The sequence below is a fragment of the Amphiura filiformis genome, chromosome 17 (assembly GCF_039555335.1).
Source record: "Amphiura filiformis chromosome 17, Afil_fr2py, whole genome shotgun sequence".
Classification (NCBI taxonomy): Eukaryota; Metazoa; Echinodermata; class Ophiuroidea; order Amphilepidida; family Amphiuridae; genus Amphiura; species Amphiura filiformis.
The window spans coordinates 53,037,413-53,059,819 of NC_092644.1; the positions used below are offsets into that span (position 1 = coordinate 53,037,413).

At 38.7% G+C, this 22,407-nt stretch overlaps 1 protein-coding gene across 2 annotated transcripts; it reads left to right on the plus strand.

Moving 5' to 3' along the window:
• The first annotated feature begins 8,189 nt into the window (after positions 1-8,189).
• On the plus strand, positions 8,190-18,747 carry LOC140137963 (uncharacterized). 2 transcript variants are annotated; one of them, XM_072159782.1, is made up of 3 exons: positions 8,190-8,279; positions 11,538-11,639; positions 16,528-18,747. In XM_072159782.1, exon 3 carries the CDS (start codon positions 16,612-16,614, stop codon positions 18,745-18,747), a length of 2,136 nt encoding a protein of 711 aa, XP_072015883.1. In that variant the 5' UTR covers positions 8,190-8,279; positions 11,538-11,639; positions 16,528-16,611. The 2 variants fall into 2 exon arrangements, with proteins under 2 accessions (XP_072015883.1, XP_072015884.1); XM_072159783.1 differs by lacking the exon at positions 11,538-11,639 and having other exon boundaries at positions 8,205-8,279.
• Positions 18,748-22,407: the final 3,660 nt, after the last annotated feature.

Consider the following 22,407-nt stretch of genomic DNA (forward strand, 5'->3'; position numbering starts at 1 on the left):
CTCTAACATGACCTAAAATTACAGCTAGGTTAGATGTTCAGAAATAGTCGCACTTTTGTAAAATATGAGTGAGGGCAAGGCATAGCTAGCCAACTCCCCGTGTTAATTGAATGGAGATTTGACCGAAAATATTGGTATCGGACCGCTCACTTCTGAAGGATGCCACAAAAAACGGTACAAGCTACATCTTAACTATTCTAAATAGGTTCTAGAAAATATAGTTTTGTAACATGTCCTAAATTTTTAGCTAATTTAGATGTTTGGAGAGGGTCGCACTTTTGTGTTTTAGGAAGGATATGTAAACGACAGATAACACCAAAAATATGAAGAAATTATTTCCAAACCGTGTTAAGTCAACAATCATTATGTTGCTCATTTTGAAGAATGCTGGTTAACAAAAAGCAGGTCTTTGTCTCATTTCGTAAACAAAGCTACACATACCATTGTTTCCTTTCGTTTCCTTTATAATCGGTTAACCAACTGAAGCTATAATACCAGCTTTATTGCGATGTCGCACATTGAAAACAGACACTTGTGCACAACCAGAGAAGATCTGATTTATTCAGTTGAGCTGCTTCAATGAGTGTTATCTTGGTTTAATAGCTTTTAATGGGGTTTAAGTCCTGCAAAGGTCGAGATGAATTCTACTGTAGACATGACTGCATCATGTAATACGACATTCTGGTTTTGAGTTATGAGACACAAACGAAATTTGGATGAAATATTTTGCACTCGACACAGACAATCCCGGTCAAAAGTAGTTGGAATTTGGAACACTTGTGCAAAAGTAGGACTGTTTTAAACCTATTTCCGTTATACTTGTCACACTGAAAACTTCACTTTCTTTAATGTGACCATTAGGGCATATACGGCGACTGAGTCTTACTCGTTTCCTACTTCTACAACCCGCCCAACCAATCAATGTTGGATGTCTTTAGGGATGCATGACCAAAAACAATTTAACTGCCAACATTGATGGGGGATGGGACACGTTTGAAGTATATCCATGTTAAAGTGTCCCGGGAAGTGTTCCAACAATTATGACCTGGACTATATAGTAGTTCAATAGGGCCTAACTGGTCGAAAACTTCCGTGCATATCCCAGTCAAATTGAGCAAATGTCTCAGTGAGCTACGAGAAATGGGTATAAATGGCCGCTGCATTGGAAACTTGTCTTCTCTTTGAATTTGTTAATAGCTTAAAATTAAGCATTAACTAGCATAGGTGAGTCTAATAGTCCCAAGAAACTGCTAAAAATGATGAAAAAATGTTAATTTTTTGGCCAAAATCAAAATACAAATGAAGAGCTTTGTTTTCAAAACCCCTGACATCCATACCCCCTTAAATACACCGTTCGGCTGAACCACTAGCAGGCTATGTTAGCACATCATCTATAACAATGACAAAGGTACCGAAGTAGCTCGAAATCTGAATTTTGATGATTTTTACGATCGTGTGGATGAGCAAATCATTGAATGCATCATGGGCCTTTAAAGGAATGTAACCCACGGTATTTCCCATGAACTAGCTTTTTCCCCTCAACTTACAATATTCAAAATATTATCATTATATAGGGGAAAGTGGGGTAGGCCCAGGGGCGTAGCCAGCTTTTTTGGTCGGGGGGGGCAAAATAAAATTTTGGGGCACAGACGAAAAAATTACAGTTGCATCTTACAATAAATGGACGATGTGCGCGAGTAGCGCGCAAAAATTGGTATTTTACACTATTTTTGTTCATTATCAGGATGGAAATGGGCTTTATATTTATAATGTGCGCGCGTAGCGCGGAAAAATTTCGCATTTTACACTATTTTGCCCCATGATCGGGCTGAATTTCGGTAGAAAAGAGCTCCTTGTCTCTTTTCTTTTCTTTTCCCCTTCTGATTTACTCTTTTATTTTTTGTCAGGGGCACTTTTTCCTTTCATTTTTTTGCCCCACCTGCCCCACCGCTGGCTACGCTACTGGGTAGGCCTAATGTCGGAGGGAGGGGGGGGGGTCCCGGACACATCGATTGCAGCTAAACGGAGAAGGGTGGCGTTATTATGACTACCTTATAGGCAGGGCCGGATTTACCTTTTGGGGGCCCTGGGCCAGGCCAAAATTTGGAGGCCCCAAACGCACCATGAGGAAGACATGTGCACTTAAGTGGCCAAGCGAAAAAATTCAATTATAGATTTTTTTAGCTCATATTTAAGCTGAATTTAGCTATAACAGGCCAAAGCTCGCGGAGCGCGCAAAATTTTGCAATTTTTGTAGGCTATTTTGGCCCATAACATAGCGTTTTTTGGCTAAAATGGAAGATGCAGATTGCACAGGGCAAATTTGGGGCCCCTAAAATTTTGGGGCCCTGGGCCCGGGCCCACTGCCCTATGGTAAATCCGGCCCTGACCTTAGGGTATTAGCTACCTCAAGGTGTACCTCACGTGTACTACTACCAGCGCTTTGGGTGTCGTCTTTCTTTATGAAAATTACGAAAAACAACAGCCCTTGTCATTTCTGACTTTTTATCTGAAAAGTGATTTATTAGCTGGGTGACAGTTAGGACCGTTCACAAACACTTGTAGGGTGGGGGGGCTGATGCAAAAAAAAAAGGGGGACCTGAAAATGTTTGACCCTCCTAAAGGGGGCCCTAAAAATGACCACAAATTTTCCTGGAAAATTGAGTTTTCTATGGGGTTGGCCCTCGGGGGGGCACTTCAATATGAAATGGATATAGGTGTAGGGCTGGTAATTTCGCACTAAGGGGCATTCTGTGAGAGCAAAATGTAAAAAATATGGGGTCACTGGGTGAGAGCATGATTTTGGCATTCGGTGAGAAAAAAATGTAAAAAATATGGGGTCATTGGGTGAGAACATGACCTTTTTTTAAATGGAATCTTTGGGTGAGAGCCGAAAAAGCGACACAAAAACCTCGCAAATCGAATTTTTCAAAATAAGTAACAAAATCAGTGATAAATGAAAGTTGCTGTTCAAATTGAACTTGTAAGGGTCTTTGGGTGACAGATCAAATACAAAAATATGTGTTCGTAAAAAATATGCGGTCTTTGGGTGACAGCGAGTCTGAACAGCCCTACATACGCGTCACCTCCAAAGTTGGAGTGCCCCCGGGGTTGACCCATAATTCTCATGTCAAAAAAAGGGGGGGCTGAAATTTTTGTGGTCTGTAAAGGAGGCCCCGAAAAATTTTCGCGATGAAATTTTTTTTTGCATCAGGCCCCCCTTACAAGTGTTTGTGAACGGTCTCTTAAAGCCATATTATAACATTTGCTGAGGAAGACGCCCTCACTGACTTTTTAAAATTCCTTTTTAACACGATTAAATTGTACTTTATTAAACCAATATACCCTGCAAAAATCAAGACTCTTTGTGCTGTAGTTTTGTCAAAATCCGAGATTTTGAATAAAACGCCGGATTCGGCGCTTTATTATTACGATGGAATTATTAGTCGAACGCATACACGATGTTCATAACACCTGAGACCATAATACCTAAACAGTACACGGCATGCGGGGCACGGTGATGTACACAACAAAGGGTCGTACCACAACATGACCGAAGGAGTGGTACGTATTGGCGACATGTGCGCTGGTAGTAAGGCCGTATAAAATTAATGTTTTGGTTCTCGTCCCCTCCCTCCTCAATTTCTGGGATTTGTCTATTTTAGACGTTGGAATGATTTATGAATTTTTCATACATATAAATAAGTTTATTAGAGAACAAGGATCACTTCCAAGTCTTTTTTGGTAGGTACTCTAGGGGGTTTTTCCACTCAGAATCTCACATTTGAAAAAAAAGTGCCTCATCGTTTCCTCGAGCACTGTTGGAAAAGACCGAAAACTACTGACAGTGCTGATTTTACATTGAAAAAAACACAAAAACAGCAACAAAAAAAACACCTCCTCCCTCATCAATTCATGAAAATCCTCTGGACGAGAACCAAAATATTAATTTTATATGGCCTAAATTCCAATTTTCTTTGCTTTGCCGCAGTTGTTCGGCTCAAAAATAAAAGGGGATATATCTTGAAAGAAATGCTATCGATTTTGTTTGAAAATGTTATAATATGGCTTTAATGCGATAAGGGACACAGATGAAGTATGGATGGAAATCATGTTTGATAATTGATTGTTAGCTGTATATGAATTTTGGTAACTTATAAGTGGGTTAAGGGATCTGGAATGAGCGTTTTGAGCGTTTCGACGGTATTTTTTAGGGGACATGAGAGCACCTCAGACGTATCGAATTGCATTCTGAATACGAAGCATGTATATGTGATATCAAATAATTTTCATTTTTTGAAAATCACGATATAATACTAATTTTATGACAAATTATAAAAAATTGATATTTTTCAAATTGTTGATATATAACAGTCCTCGAAGTAAATTTTATAAATCTAATGATATATTCTTAAAGTGTATGTAGCTGGGAGGAAAAGCCGACGATCAATTGAAAATTCTGACCTTTCATATTGAAGATATGGATTTTTTTCCCCAAAAGCCCCAATTTTGTTTGTGTTTTGGGGAAAAAATCCATATCTTCAATACGAAAGGTCAAATTTTTCAATTGATCGTCGCTTTTCATCCCACCTACATACACTTTAAGTATAAATCATCAGATTTATAAAGTTTACTTCGAGTACTGTTAAATATCAAAAATATCAATTTTTAATGATTTGCCATAAAATGTGTATTACATTGCGAATTTCAAAAAATCAAAATTATTTGATATCAGAAGGACATTCTTCGTATTCAGAATGCAATTCGATATGTCTGATGTGCTCTAATGTCCCACAATAAATACTGTCCAAACGTTCATACCCCTAGTCTTAACAAGCACTGAAAAATTAAGTCGGGACCGTGAGGGCTAATCCCAGACACACATGCGTCTCTCTATACAGTTGGGGTAATGCCGGACACTTGTTATTTCGAAAATATAGACAACAACGTCGACAGCCCCATAGTTGTATGCTTGAGGTAACAGAAGTACCTTAATCTTGTACCTGTGTAGCCTTAACGAAAGGTGCCCGGGACTTACCCACTCTCCCCTATACGGAATACCAAAGTAGGTCTGAAAGCTTCTGAATTTGCAACTATAGATGTTGAGTTATTAAAAACTGGTTACTTAGAACATTACTCCCACTTTGCATTGCCATTTGGTATGACTGATTTTCACTGATGAACTTTATTTAATCTTGTATCTGTGTAGCCTTAACGAAAGGTGCCCGGGATTACCACACTCTCCCCTATACCATGTATACGGAATACCAGGTCTGAATTTGCAAAAGTTTTAAATATAGTTTCATATACAATCATATACCCCCCCCCTCCCCATGTTGACGGCTGTATGTGGATTTCTGACCAAGTTAACCTCATGTTTTGCCATTTTAGGCCCAAAAGTAGGCCTACAAAATTTGTGTGCGCTTCGCACAAAGTTATTCCACTTTTGCACCATATTTCAACAGTTTAGCTTCATAATGGCAAATGTAGGCCTACTATTATAGGCCTTAAACTTATTCTGTCGCTATAAGTTGTTGTGCTGGATATAGCCTACGTCAAGATTTCTTTTCCAACCCCATCCTCCCCCACCCATGTAAAAAAGAAATCTACGCCGAAGCTGTTTTGAGTTCACTATGTTTGAAAAAAATAATTGTAACAAATGCTGTAGCTTCGGATGAAAAAAATTTTTGTCGCAAAAGCCCTTAGGCCTATAGTCCACAAAAGGCGCGATATTTAGAAACAATAAAATAGGAAGGCTTGAAAATTGTACCAACCTATTCTTTTAGTTTCTATTCATCAACACTTTATCCAATCCAAACCCAAATTGAATCAAATCGAACAAGTAATACTTGCCCAAAAAAAAAAAAAAAAGCTGTTTTTCTGATAAAAATTCCCTTTAAAAGGGAAGGCCAGCCTCCACAGTTGTTAGTTATTCGCTATGTAAACTCAACTTACATGCACATTTTATTTTAAAATGATTTTATATTAATTCGCAATGTATAGTTTACTATAAAGTAGATAGTGGCAAGCACATGATAAAGGACTATCATTCACTACAATCTTCACTTTTAAACTGTATTTTTCTGAATGTGTTGATTGTTAGTCCGAAACTCCAGCAAAGCTATGGACATGGCATCTTACCTACTCCATTCTGTAATAGTCTGCATTGTGTGTTTTCTCAGTCTTCAATCATTTTGTTGAATGTAATTTTATGAATCAAATAAAAAAGATAGAAAGTGGCCTCACTTTAGTTATGTGTCATTTTACAGTATTTATAATTTGTAAAGTAAGACAATAATGTATTTATTTTCTATAAGTGCATGTCAAAATATGGGATATATTGTTCAATATTATAGCTAGCCCTAAAAACTTTATTTTCCATCGGATTTTTCCGTTGAAAAGACAAAACTATGTTAAAGATAGCAATAATATCATCAATAACATTTTGAGTCATTTTTATCCATAAAACGATACAGGATAGGATAGATAATTACTTTGACTTCAATGTGGTCCATATAATGAAGATTTTGATTCTACAACATTATTAGATCTGTTATCAACATATCAATTATGCACGCTCAGTAGTCCACTGATATGACCTCGTTCCAGCGATCATTCCCCGCTAATTACTAATTGTTGACCATGTCATTTTTTTGATATGCTGATTGCTGAACAAGTTTATGTTTATATGTGTAGGCCTAACCTATGACAACTTTTTAAGTCATAATTAATTCAAACATAACTTTGGCAATACTCAATCGTTTTCGTTCGTTGAAACGGCAAAACATACTTTCTTTTCCTTGCAAATCGAATTAGCAGACATCAAAAACATTTCCACCACAAGAAGTAAAAATAATAATTCATACCAATAGAAGAAGGCTATAATCTTAGCTAATCTTTAGTGTACACAAATCCCATCTAAGAATTAGATACCAGCCCTATGGGCTGGCGAAAAGTCAAAAAGTGGATGTATTGGGCTTTTGCAACAAAGCTCTTCATAATGGGGTTTCTGAATTCTGACCGTTATGTCTGCCTTTTGTACACACGTGACACAGCACACAGTTGACCATACCTTGCATTGGGATTGTTTGCAAATATCTGGTGTTTTCATCCTTTTCTTTAGGGGTGGTGCAATAATTATGTGTACCCCCGGGGTGGTGAATTATAGGGGGGGGCAAAGATTTTTGGCAGGCCAAAAGGGGGCAAGCATTTTTGGCAGGTCAAAAGGGGGGTCAAGCGATTTTGGCAGGTCGAAAGGGGGGGCAAGCAATTTTTGGCACAGATATTTTGGGTGCCGTACCATTTTATATTACGCGTTAAAAAGGCGTAGGAAAACATTAGGAACACGTTCAAATAGGCCTATGCAACTTTTTCCTGCTCGCTGCGCTCGCATTATATGATAAGACCATTTAAGGTTTTAAATTCGGGTTCCCCAAAATCTTGCATGTGTAAGGGGGGGCAAAGATTTTTGGCACGTCAAAGGGGGGGCAAAGGTTTTTGGCATGTCGAAAGGGGGGGGGGCAAAGATTTTTGACACGGCCAAAGGGGGGCAAGCGATTTTTGGCAGACCATTTTGAGAATTCACCACCCCTGGGGTACACATAATTATTGCACCACCCTTAACATTCAAAACATTGAGACTTGTGAATAAAATTAAATGCAGTGGGACAATATGAGTGTTCAGTCTTGTAGGCCTTAGGCCCTATTAAAAGAAAATATAAAGTCTCGACTGATTTATTTTTTATTTTGTGTGTATGGTATTAATGGGGACCTTGCCATTAAAATTAAGTTATATTGATCAAATTTCCCAATCATATTGTGCATTGTAGGAATGTATTAATTTAAACCTACTATCATGTTTAAAAATTCCGCGCTTGGATGACGAAATACACATTGTTAGGGGATTTCTTGTGCCAATCAATCACGGAGCATTCCCTTGTACGGGCAGCTCGTCACCTGAATTACCCGGTTTCTAATTTTAGATGAAAAGTAGTTCTCAATTTTAACCAGTAAAGGTCCATAATTGTAACCAATTTCACTGAATTTGGTAACACTGTGAAACGAAAATAATTACGTTCCGTAGCTCTGCCACAGTTTTACGGGTGAAATTATAATAATAGGGCAAATTATATTGAAAGGGATTTTCTGGTGTTATAATTGACCTTCGACCTTGGCATTTCCCAAATGCCCTTTGCGTAAGAATACTGCCATGTTGGAAAATTTCAGAATGTCTTATTGTTACTTCGCTGGAAATTCTCCGTCATATTTACTTAATTATGGTAAAGTATAACATACTTATTGCATAGATATGTAGTATAAAGTACCAACTATCGTATTAAAGAGTGTAATGGTAGATATGTCCGGAGCAAGTATTGAATTTTATTAGCCATTTCAGTCGGTTGCGAAGCTCATTTCTTTTTCTCGCAGCAGGTATCGGGGTAGTGACGCGTTCAGAGCACATTCCCGAATCCCTATGCTATCAGTATCAGGCCAATGATGACTCATTTCGTTTTCCGCTGATTGAAAAAAATCACTTACCGAAAAAGTGAACTGGACATATTTATTTGTTTTAAGGAACTATTTCAGAGGATCATTTCTATGAGAAAATTGTTGTCAACGTTGAAAGAAACGGTATCAAACAACGGTGCTAAAATAAATTCGGGCCGGGCATGCGGGGTCGATTGATGGGTCGCCACTGCACGCTGCACTGCTGCTGCTGTTGAGTGTTGCCGTGAATAATAAATAATGCATTGCAATCAATTTTCCCTGCAACTGGCCCTGTACAAATTGAATGTAAATCTCCATCAGCCGTTTATACATACTACAATCCATCAGAGAAGATGTAATAAAGCTTGCATAACATGATAATACAGTAATAATAATTATGAATATGATATTTATTTTAATTTTATCATGATGTGATTCAGATGATGCACTGGGCAGGCCCTATACTTATAGTTCAAGTAGCTTATAAAAATAGTTAACTAAAGATTTGTGAGCAGTACATGTACCAAAGGGGCAAAGCTGGAGTTTGCTTCCTGGTGGGTTCAGTTTGTACTTACAGGTGGGATGTACAGTATGCAGTATGAGTATGACCATTCTAGGATTTGAAAATGACCCCCTAATTTATTTCATTAAAAATGATTTCACCCCCTAGTCATGGGGAATCAAGTGATTTTTTCTGAAAAAAAAATACCCCTATTTTTCAGTACCATTTCAAGGGTCATGCTTTCGAATTTCCCCCCTATTTCACGGCACGGGAACTGAGGACAATTTTTTTTCGGAAAAATACCCATCAATTTTGGTGTGGAACAACGTAAAAACGGACAGAAAAATACAATTTAAAAAAAACTAAAACTGATGAATCATGAAAGTCCTACAAATACACCCTATTTTTCATTTCAAGGACAATTTTGCTCCAAAACACCCCGGCCAGGGGCCAGGGACAGCGCCCTGGTCCAGGGGGCAACGGCCCCGGAAGCTCCTGGATTTTAGCATTTTAATACCCCTAGAAAGTCACTCTGGAGCACCAAATCCTGAAACAAAAGCAATTAGCAATATCAATTTGAGCAAAAATAATTCAAATGGATTAAACAATATCTTGGCTTGTTTTCTCAAAATTATACTGTAAAATATGCGCTCGCAACATACATCTAGCCCATTTAAAGTTTGCAAATTGGGATCCCAAAATTTGGCATGATCAAAGGGGGGGGGCAAAGATTTTTGGTGGGCCGAGATGGGGGGGGGCAAGCAATTTTAGCGGGCCGAGAGGGGGGGGCAAGCAGTTTTTGGCGAGTAGGCCTACCCCAAGGGAAATACATACACACACTCACCCACCCCACCCAACCTCCACCCACCCCACCCACAAGTCCACCCCGACTGACGGCCACACAAAGCCAAAGGATACAGCTAAAAGGTTCATATCAAACCTTTGACCCAAGTTTGCTTCATTTAGACTTGCATGTACTTGATATTAGAGTATACAAAGGCCTATACGGCATGAGTCCAGCATCATCTCAAACGTCATCGTTCATTTTATACACATTACATATTTCTTACTATAATATTCATTGAGGAAAAAGAGATGTGTTTTTGAACGCAAAACCTGACACAATCAGTATAACATGCTGGTCTGATAATTGACCAAAATGCATCAATTTTGGGCATGAAAAGGTGTTCTGATTTGACCTCATGCATGAAATGAGTACCATTATCTAGCCTAGTCATCCATTCTGGGTTCTAAGGAATTTTCATTTTAAAATTGGAAATATATGCATGCGTGAAAGAATCATTATTAATATTTCTTTTTCGTAGTAAAATCGAAAAGCGGAACGGCCCGCTTTTACCGACTTTGAGGTTTAAAAGCGGAACAGTTCACCAAAGCGGAACGGTTGGCAGATATGTAATCATAAAAAGAACCAGTGCACACCGGGCACATTGTCTGGCGCCCCCTAAAAAGTTTAAAAACAAGAATCTCTAAATTTCTCTGTGATTTTTTCCGGTTTTTAAAGGAAAAATATGACCAGAAAAAAACGGACATTTATCAGGTTATATGAAAGAAAAAACGGATTTCCGGTTAAAACCGGAAAACTGGCATCTCTGCCTAATTTCGACTATCGCAAACAATTTTGTCCTCGAAAATTCCGCGGATATTTCTTGAAACCATCATGTGTACCCCCACTACCCATTGTCAGTGAAGATTGAACCCACAGGGTTTTGCTTTTAATGATTAAAAAATATTGCATTTTTGCCAAATTTTGGTGTTAAGTTCTACAACTTACTTCTGCACATCGGGGGAATGTCTGAGGTGCCTGAGCCTGAGGAGTTGAAATTCTTTTTCAAAATGAAGCCCAATTGGAGCTATTTGTTGTACGCCATTTTGACAAAATATGGGCTGAATTTTTCTACTAACAGTTACTGTATAAATTCAGGATGCCATATAGTCAATTTTTGATAATAAATATGAACCACCAATCATGATGAATGCATTCAGATGAACTCAAAATTATATAAATATGTTTTAATAGATAAATCAAACCATGTAAAAGCCAATACAACACCTTGGACCAGTGTAATGATAATTATTCATAACCTCTTGAATAGACGAGATGCATGTGATCCTCATCCAATCATAATTTGTGATGCGATCAAGCGGAACTCAAAATAGATTAAGTTTTCAGTTACGATGCTGCATTTTGCAGAAAATCCCATTGAAATTAAACAACTAGTTCAAAGATATGAGCAATTAAAAGAGTTTCCAGGATATATCTCAAAATCAATATTTCCTTTTTCGAGTTCTGACTGATTTTGCTTGATCGCATCACACATATCTCTTATTCTCTTTTAATGTGAATGCAAATGGAGGTCATTAATATCTCGCAATTGACCGCAAAATGCGTAAATTTGCAAATCACTCAATAGAAAAATTACCCACACTGGTTTTAATGCTAGAAATATTTTATATTATTATCATTCTTTAAAAGTAAATCAACATGTATCATCATTAAATGTGTTATTGTGTAATTTTTGAATTGCAGTGAATATCTGTGACTTCTAATCTGTCAACTCTGATGCACAATGATGATTTGACAAGTTGAATGCAAGCAAGGCAAATGAAAATGTTCATCTTGATCATGAAGGTAAATAATTAATGTACAGTTGTACACGTTGTTAGTGGTACGTTTTTTAAAGTTTCAATAATTTCCAGTGGTGGCACCAGGAATTTTGGGGTTTTTTTTGGGGGGGGGGAGGTAAATTCAATGCACAAAATTGCCACGAAAAGTGGAAATTTATGTAATTTTGGGTTTTTTACCTTAAAGGTCCGTAACCCGATCGACAGCATCAACCCCCGATTTTTTTTTTGGTTGATGAGGTTTTGGTATCACATAATAGATACTATTTTTCTCATTACTATCCTGAAATTTGACGCTCCAAGTCGATGTATTTCCGGAGAAATCATGAATCACAGCGGTTTTACAGGTATACCAGTTTGTAAACAATGGTAAATACTTTGGATTTCTGGGAGGAATTATGAGCGAAATATCAGTCACCGCAACAGCTACTTTGGTTTCGCGTCATACATATTCTGTGAAAAAAGCGAACCACACTAACTGCTGAGGAGACGGTGCGCCGTATATAGTTATGAAAACGGCAACAGTAAGCGTGATGTGCTAAATAGCTCAATTGACTAAGCGTTTGTTTTTTACCGAGAGGTACCGGTTCAAAACCGGTCTCGGAAGGTTTTTTCCTCTCCATTTTACCCAAACTTTTTTATATTCATTTGAAATGTACATATTGCAAGGGAAATATATTTTGTTTCCTTTTTTTCTGAAACGGTACGAAAATAAAAACATTTTCCGTTCAATACGGGCCGGGCATTGTACAGCATGTCAGCATTCGTCATTGCCTGCCCATAATGCAATTCACGTATACCAAGGTATTGGATTGCAAATTTGGCTATTTATTCACATTTACGCTGAAAATGCTCTCGCTTTTTTTCACAAAGCAGCATAAAGGAGGCGATATTTGATATTATTATGTAATTTTAAAGACAATCTATATCCAAAACCAATAGGGTTACCCCCTTTAATGGGGAAGGCAAGATCAAATAGTAGTGCTGCCAAGTAATTTCTGTCACCTAGAAACCTTAGGTCCATATGTACAAAAGAGTTAAACTGGGTCTAAAGTTAGACCTGGTTTGAGTGGAATTTAGTTTCATCAGGAATGGGCCTCGACCTTTACTATTATTTCCTTCCGACAGTAGCTGGCAAATTCTAAAGATTTTAATGCAAAGTTCAAAATTAATACATAATAAATAAGCAAATGTAGGAAAATTACCTTTCTCCTAAGACTAAATTACACTTAGACCAGGTCTAACTCTTTTGTGCATACAGACCTAAAAGTTTGAGGCCTCAACTTTGATACAATATAAAATTGGATCGATTGAGCCCATATCACTGATATTTATATTGGTCGAGCTGGGGAGCTGGGAGTTTTAAAATAATGGATGAGACATAGTCAAATCCAATCTTTCAAAACTCATAGCCAGACCAATATTTGGTGTAAAGCATATGTATAAGTTTATGTTAATATCTCACCTGAACTTCTGAGGGAGACTTAGTGTTCAGTCACTATGGTGTGTGTGTGTGTGTATTCGTGTGGGGTGGGGGGGGGAGATGCATTTGTAATTACCTGCAAATGTGAACCTACATTTACACACATCACAAACGTGGACGCACCTGCAACCGGGGACTTCCACATATAAACCAGGGCAACGCAAATAACGTAAAAATGCATTCAAAATAATAATAATATGGAAATTTATTACACACATTCAAAAGCGGTCCATGTTGAGGGGGTTCAGGATGGGTCACGGGTGGATAGTAAGTTGTCGGGTGTGTGTTGTCCACGGTGTGTCAATTGAAATTGGGTGTGTGTGTCCTCGGATAGATAGGATTAAATCATTCGGAATGAAGTCCTCATTTGGAGGTATTTACAAACAGGCGTATATGTGGGGTTTGCTCGGGAGAGCTTGTGAACTGTTGATAACTGTAAGCACTATGGAGATTTTTTGTGTGGTGGATTTGGAAAAAAATGAAACGGCAGAAATAACTGAAATTTGCTCAATCCAGCAGGTATAGCGCGCAAAAAGCGGGAGATTTTACTAATGTGCGTAGGGGCTTTGAGACAAAGTATTAAATTAAGATGGCCTTGTTGATTTTTAATAATTTAAGGGGGTACTACACCCCTGCCCAATTTTGTGCCTATTTTTGAATTTTTCTCAAAAATTATAGCGCATTGGTGACAAGTAAGATATGTATATCATTGGGGCAAGGACTACAACTACTGCGCTGGAAATTTTATTTCAGCACAGACAACAGTTGTGGAGTTACAGTCAAAAATGAGGGAAAACCAATATTTGATCAATAAATCAATAACTACTTGCCTTGAGTTGCTGAATTTTCAGTGCAGTAGTTGTAGTTCTTTCCCCTGTAATATACATATCTTACTTGTCACAATGCGCTATAACATTTGAGGAAAATGCAAAAATAGGCACAAAATTGGCCAGGGGTGTAGTACCCCCTTAACTATGGGGTCAGTCCATGTCGAAACAGATTGAGTGTACACCCACCCTCTTGGATTTTGCTCTCCTTTGGCTCAGGGGTACCTTTCATGGACCCCTAGATGAGGTCACAAGAAAAAAATTCAAATTCAATTTCGTTTCCGAATGGCGGGCCATCTAAGTTTGGCGACCTTGACCAAAATTGGGAATTTAAGGTGTCCAAATGACAAAGCGCTCTCTTTGAGAGGCATTTTCTTCTTAATTAAATCAGTTGTGACCCTCTTTTTGAATGTGGTCACTCACTGGCTGTGTCTGAAATGCCTAATGCCAAAAAAGATTGATTTGAATTTCGTTAGGATTTCAGAGGGGTCAAAATCAGCACTTCATACTGTTCAATCAAATTATCTTTGATTTTGAAGGACCCATGATAATGCCACAGTGCACTTATAGGCCCTAATTATGTTCAGAATGGATTAACCATGTGCCAATGTCTATGAGCAATTCAAAAAAAGAGAAATTTCTAGACCCCCTACAGAATTTTAGGCACCCCTAAAGTGGTTCAGCCACAAATGGCGCTTAAAATCGGCAAATTTTGACACCTAATAAATTTAGGTGTACACCAGATATGAATTTCTAGTCTTTTGCATCTGAAAGAATGTAGTCTAATGTTACTAGGAACATAAGATTTGTTTTGTATTTTTGTGTTTGATACTTTCAAAAGGTCGTTGACCTATGAACATTTTTCGTCATAGCGCCCTCCTGAAAGGTCTGACACAAAACAAACTATACATTTTGGAATCCTCATGACCATACGAGTAATTTGATATATTACTTGACATAATTGGGAGCATTCTGAAAATTTGACCCCCATAACCTGTACTTTGCATGTGCATCGTTGTCCTGAGGAAGTGCATTTTTTTGACCCCTTAAAAATCCATACAGAGGATTAGAAAGTAGTTTTTCTTATTACTTGACTCAAGAGCAACTTGAAATATCAGGATAAATAATACAAATGGCTATAAAGTGATCAAAAATATAAAAAATATCATACTAAAATTGGCATTTTGTACCGTATCCTGTATGCATGGTATGTTAGGCAAAAATGACTATTTTTGAAAGCGTCAACTTAATACTAAAACACAAAAAATACAAAACAAATCTTTTCCTAGTAACATTAAACTACATTCTTTCAGATGCAAAAGACTAGAAATTCATATCTGGTGTACACCTAAGTTATTAGGGGTCAAAATTTGCAGACTTTAAGTGCCATTTGTGGCTGAACCACTTTAGGGGTGGCCTAAAATTCTGTAGGGGTCTAGAAATTTCTCTTTTTTTAAATTGCTCATAGACATTGGCATATGGTTAATCCATTCTGAACATAATTAGGACCTATAAGTGCACTGTGACATTATCATGGGTCCTTCAAAATCAAGATAATTTGATTGAACAGTACGAAGTGCTGATTTTGACCCCTCTGAAATCCCAACGAAATTCAAATCTATCTTTTTTGGCATTAGGTATTTCAGACACAGCCAGTGAGTGACCACATTCAAAAAGAGGATCACAACTGATTCAATTAAGAAGAAAGTGCCCCTCAAAGAGAGCACTTTGTCATTTGGACCCCTTAAATTCACAATTTTGGTCGAGGTCGCCAAACTTTGATTGCCCGCCATTCGCAAACGAAATGGAATTTGAATTTTTTTCTTGTGACCTCACCTAGGGATCCATGAAAGGTACCCCTGAGCCAAAGGAGAGCAAAATCCAAGAGGGTGGGTGTACACTCAATCTGTTTCGACATGGACTGACCCTATGTGTATTTCTTTTCATTTTTTGCATATGATTATAAATTTTTGGATTTATAAAGCGCCTTTCTCCAGATCTTAGAGGACTCAAAGCGCTGTAATTTCGCTGCAATGGTGAATCATCACAATCAGATCGCATAAACTAGGTTGCTGCCGAACGGCGCACACCTATCCGCATTTAGATTGTAACATCCACCAATTATCTTTGCAGCTCCCCAAATTCCATTGGATGAAGGAAGTTTTTGATAACCAAACAACTAATCACTGATTTTTGCGATACAGGAGGAAACCGGAGATCCCGGAGAAAACCTGCGAGAGCGAGCATGGAATCGGGATAAACCAAGTGCACATGAGTCCTTGGCTGCGCCGGGGCTTGAACCCGGGACCTCATTGGTGCAAAGCGAGGAATTACCGCGCTAACTCGCCCTCCCACTCGCCTCCCCAAAGATTTCTCTTTGTATGTGTCACCAGCGCCTTGGTGAAGTTTCTTGGTTATAGGCACTACCGCGTATCAGTTTCAGGGATTGATTGATTGATTGATTGTTTTTTTAAATGTGAAGGTACATTGTATCCGGATGATGATTAAATATATTGTGCATGAACTGTAAAAATAAATTATTTATTGAACATAGTTTTCTTTTCTTTCTTTTTTGTTCTTTCTAGAACTATACCAACCTACAACAACAACAACAATATGGGTGAATTGAACCTTTCAGGTAGGCAATTTTATCCAAACTGTGAAAAAATATGATGGAGACATCCCCTGTTACAGCGGGAGGAGGTGAGAGGATAGTGCCTGCATTCACGGGAGACAAAGCCATTAAAGTATTCCAGTCTAGTGAGAGAGTTGAAGGTAACAGATCCAATGAAATACCAGAAGGAGAAAGCAAAAATGAACAATTCTCCAAATTGAAGTCATTACTGCAGGCACCAAGCAAAGCTCCAATGTCATCGGTGGTGTCACCACTAGCCCCCACGTCCCCAAGGTGGGGTGCTACAGACATTGTGTCCCCAACAAAGGATAGTCAACATGATGCACTGAACAGTAAACATGACAAAGATGTTGTGAATTCTAAACAGCATCACAAACAAAGTGGCGATGATGTTGATGCTAGGATTGACATCCAGATGTTTCCGTTGGATCTCTCCTGCAAAACTCCAGGACAAAGAACAAGTGCGCTGAATATTGAACCACAATCCAGTCTGAATAATCAGTCACAATCAAGCCTGAAGAGTCAACCACAAACAAGTCTGAATAGTCAACCACAGTCAAGTCTGAGTAATCAGTCACAATCAAGCCTGAAGAGTCAACCACAATCAAGCCTGAATAATGGACCACAATTAAGCCCAAATAATCATTTACAATCAAGCCTGAAAAATCAATTACAATCAAGTCTGAATAATCAACTGCAATCTAGCCTGCCACCTGAAGAGAAGCTGCAGCAAAAGGTCATGGTTACAGAACAAGAAGAACGTTTTGGCCAAAATGGTCAAGCATTGCATGGTGATTCTGGTTATAATTACAGATCTCCTCATTCATCAGATAGGATGCCTGAATTGAAACCATCATCACATGTTGCAAGAAGCAGAGAAGAACAACAAGTGCAACAACCAGCAAAAGCAACCGCTCCGTTTGATCCGCTCTTTATCCTATCACAGGTGGCGTGTGAGAAACTAAGCGAATTGCAGAGTACAGAACCAGAGCAGAGAACCTCAGGAAAGGGTAAGGGTAGGTCCAAAAGAAGCAAGAAAGGTCATAATAATAAAGGTGTAACAAGAAAATCTAAGAAAAAGAGTCACATTAAAACAGTGGACTCTGATAACATGACTGTTGAGAGGTTAGAAAATGGAAAGCCTGCAGCTGGGGCAGGTTTTTCAGAAAGTCACTCAGGGCATAATGTATATAATGTGCATGAAACTAATAGGCAAACTAATAGGCAAAATGGTTATCTTAATCAGTATGCCAAATATAGAGATCAAACAGATGTTAATATGTTACAAAGTCACTATGGTGCAAAAACTGGTGGTATTCAAACTCCAGATGTAATGGAGTTAAGTCCAAGTAGAAGAAAACATGCCGGTAGTGTCAACGATAACAATCAGGGTGATGGAAAGGTAGATAAGAGCAAATGGCCATTTACATGTCGAACATGCCACACACGTTTCAAAAATGCAGCTTTCCTCAAAATTCATGAGAAGATCGCTCATGAGAATAAAATGGCGCGTACTGATCCCAATGGTGATCGTATTAAATTTGTAGCAAAAGATGGTGGCGCTAAAAGCGCACCAGAATCGCCAGGAAATACTACACCTACACGTAATCCATTTCCAATTCCTCACTGGAAGAGTTCCTCCGGTGATGTCCAGACAGATGGTTCACAAAATCAACAAGGATACACAGCAATTCCGTGTATCTTAAAAGTCCACAGACAGACGTCAACATCGGAGATGAGCAGTTCAATCGTCAAAATGGAGGGTGACATTATTGGAATGGAAGATGGTCAATTTCAGGGAAAGTTTGAACCGGCTGAAATCTTCCGCGCTGCGGAGAATGGTGAGTTTGACTCTCGTCACCCTAGACCAAAGTTAGAAGTGGACGGATCATCGTATGAAATCGTCAAAGTGGAACGTGATAAATCAGCTGCTTCTGGGGAACCTGTGTCATCATCTCAAGCTTCTTCTAGTAAGGGATTTCAGCATAAGTTCTACCTTCAGATCTCTGACAGGAATCAATCTGGTGCAGGTGTCGACTCAACAGTGAAGATTGAAAGAGGAACAACCCAGATACCGTTAGAAGACTTTGACGATGTTGACGACAAGAATGAGTTAAAGAAGAGGCTGCTAGAGGGAATCCAAATCAAATCAGGGTGCCAACAAGTTTAGCGTTAAAGTTCATTCCAGGTGATTCAGGTGATCCTCAAAGTCAAGCAGGATTCCAACATAAAGTATACCTCAGGATCGTAGATGGCAGCGAGTCATCAATCCGAATTAAGACAGGTAGTATGAAATCCCAATCTCCAAATATGGTTGGATCAACTGCCGTGAAAATTGAAAGCACATACATGAATGAAATGCCGCGGCGTCAGCTTCTTGTTAATGACACATCACGTCCACATAAATGTCACTACTGTCCAAAACATTTTCCTTCCATTTCTGCTCTGACCGCGCATGAACGAATCCATACAGGAGAAAAACCATATGAATGTCGATTTTGCGGGAGGGCGTTCTATCATCAGAATGATCGGCGTAAACATGAAAGAATCCACACAGGTGAAAAACCGTACCAATGTTCGATATGCGGGCAGAAATTTACGAACAAGGGTCAGGTAAAGATTCACGAAAGGAACCACACAGGTGAACGCCCTTACCAATGTGCTCATTGCCATAAATGCTTCAAAAGTATCAGTAACGTCAATCGTCACGAGAAAATTCATACCGGTTTGAAGCCGTACACCTGCCCAGTTTGCCATAGAGGGTTTTCACGGAGGGAGCATGTAAGGACCCATGAGGAAATTTGCAGGAAGAAGCTGATTGAGGATGAAGAAGAGCTTGCCGATGATCCCATCGGAGATGTTAAACTGCCGTATTATCGGAAGATTACCACTGTCAAGCCAGATGCAAGTCCTGTGGAAGGAAGTCCACCATTCAAGGATCAGCTAGCGGAAAAGAGACCCAGGTTAGACGTATATCATGGGAAAGAAGATAAACGTCAAAGGGAAGAATGGGCTCTCAAACAAACACAAGAGTTTTATGATGACAGAAAGGCGTTATGATGGTAACAGGGCAGATGTGTACAGAAAGTTAGAAGGCAGGAGACCAAATGAAGACATTCCTGTGTCTTCTGATGGTAAGGACCCTGATAACCTCTCACCCTTGTTGTACAATAGTGGTCCTCCTGTAAAACCTGAAGATGTGTCTTCTTCATTAGGTATTGACAAACCAAAACACTTTGTTTCTATGGAAGCTGTCTCGGATAACACCACTAAAGACAATAATGATGAAAAATCATCAGTTGAGTCGGAACCGGACAGTACACACAAGTACAAACCAGCAGGTGGAGATGCATTCTTACCAATAGGTTATGATAAAAATAAACCACCCATACATGTGTCGTATGACCCAGTTGATAACAAAGCCAAAATGCCCCCACCAGTTCTCTATGTACCTGGATCAGGGGATAGCAATTCTAATGACTGTCAGGTACCTAATGACAAGCCTCCATTGCTCTTTGTTAGTGTTCCCAAAAGAAATCAAGCACCATCAGTAATGATAAGAAGAAAACCAACCGATTCAAGTAAGCTTTCCGCACATATTGAGGCCCTTGAACCCCTGCCAGAACAAGCTACTGTGCATGCCCCAGATATGACCAAGAAAGAGCCACGGCATTATGTGTGTGGTCCTCAAACCAATACAAGAGCAGTCATTCAAAAAGAATTTATCCAAGATGCAAAGTCATCAAAGCTTTCAGAAAGTATTCCTGAAAGTGAACGACTTCTTAAACCTACAATTCACAGTAGAATTAATACAGGCCCTCAGAGGGTGCCAGTCACTGAAATGTATTCAGACTCTGTACGACGACAAGAACCAGTTGCAATTTTCATGAAAACTACAGCATGTGGAAGTCCTGGTGGTGAAAGCCCACCTGTTCTGTGCCCTCAAGAGACCACCAGTAAGGTGCAGCCTAAACCTGGTATGGATGAACCACCGATACTAAGTGTGGTTGATGAAGGGCCATCAAAGGCTGCTGAAAGTCCCATTAATGCTGTACCACCCTTGCTAGAAAGACATGAAAGGCCATTTGTAGATTCAAAGAAAAATGAAATATCAGTTGGACATGCAAAGAATGAAAATCAGAGAAATGATAGACCAATATTTGATACAAAAATGAATGAAAATCAGGAGTGTGTGACTGATATCAGCCAACCTTTCTCAATAGTTCATACTCAAAGTAGCTCATCGCCTAATCAGAGCTGATCGAGCTATACCATTTTCACACACTAGTTGTCCATCAGTGTAGGGATGAGTTTTAAGTGACTAATTTATTTTGGATTTTAATTTCTGGGCAGAAATATATATATTATATATGTATCTAATCTACATACAATTTGTCTGCAAGATAGGGGCAGGGATGGGAATCTATTCTTCCTTTTAAGAAACCAGCTACTGGTGGAGCTTATGAGCTAGGTCAGTAAATCATGTAAATAGATTGCAATTTCTTGAAATAACACAAAGTGAGTGAAAGAATGGATACATTTATTCCATATTTGGATATATGTGCATATAATGTCAGAAGTGACTAATTCTTCTTGATATTGTGAAATTTTCAAAATAAAGGAATCAAAGAATGACTATAAACAAAATTGTACATTACGGGTCAATAACAGTAACAGAGTTTTCCTTTCCTGTAGGCTGCACATGTGGACATGTAAAAAAACAAGTAAATCTTGTATGATATTGTATATAAATACCAACCAAGCATGGGCTCTCTTGTCTACCTCAATCCTTAGGATAGAATTTAGTTGGGAATAACATGGTGTATAAATGTAAATACAGTAAATAGATAACCTATGGCCAGTAACCTGTCACGCTGCAGGATTTGAATTTGCAGAGGAAAAGATCCTCATATGCTTGATTTCCCATCCATTCTTGAACATACATTTTGTATTGCTAAAGAACTGTGTAGAAATGTGGGTTTGGGGGGGGTGTACTGTAGGGGTGGGTGTGTGGGGGGGGGGGGGAGGTGTGCCCCATTTAATGAGCCAGGACACTGATTTGCATCAGCAAAAATGAACATATTTTCAAAGGTGGACACTACAGTGGATTTTCCTTTCATAGCTTTTACTTCCCTTGTGCAAACACTAAAAATGTATTGATACTATCATTTTATGGTAGGTACAGGTTAGTCTTCTGTTGCCAGGTAATATTTAATTTAAAGAATGGTGGTAAAGCTTACTTGGTGTATTGAGAAAGCATGGTCTGCTTACACTGCAATGTTGCCATGCCCCCATTGATGATAATTACATGTACCGTATTCGTTCCACTAACCACCCATGCCCCTATATAAGCACCCACCCAGTGACTCTGTATCAAACACAGAAACATAATACATAAACCCTATTTTGGGGGCCACATTTTACATGCAATTTTTATGTAAACAATATAAAAAATAAGTGCCCACCCAAAATGACTTTGTTAGGCACTCTGGGCAGTTAATGGAATGAATTTGGTAGTTCTGGTGTGTGTGTGTGTCTTAAGTTTTGTGAGGTTTGTCTCTTTCTCTTTCTTTGACTGTTATCATGTGCCATTATATTTTTATTTATAACATATTGTTAAATTGCAAGGATTTCCACAAATGAATAATTTAATTAGGGGTGGTGCATTAATTAATTATGTGTACCCCATTGGTGATGAATTATAGGGGGGAGCAGAGATTTTTTGAGAATTCACCACCCCGTGGTACAAGGCATTAGCCAGAGGGGTGTCTTTAGGGTGTCCAAAATGGTCAGAAATACCTTATTCTTCAAAATCAGAGGGTCCACTTCC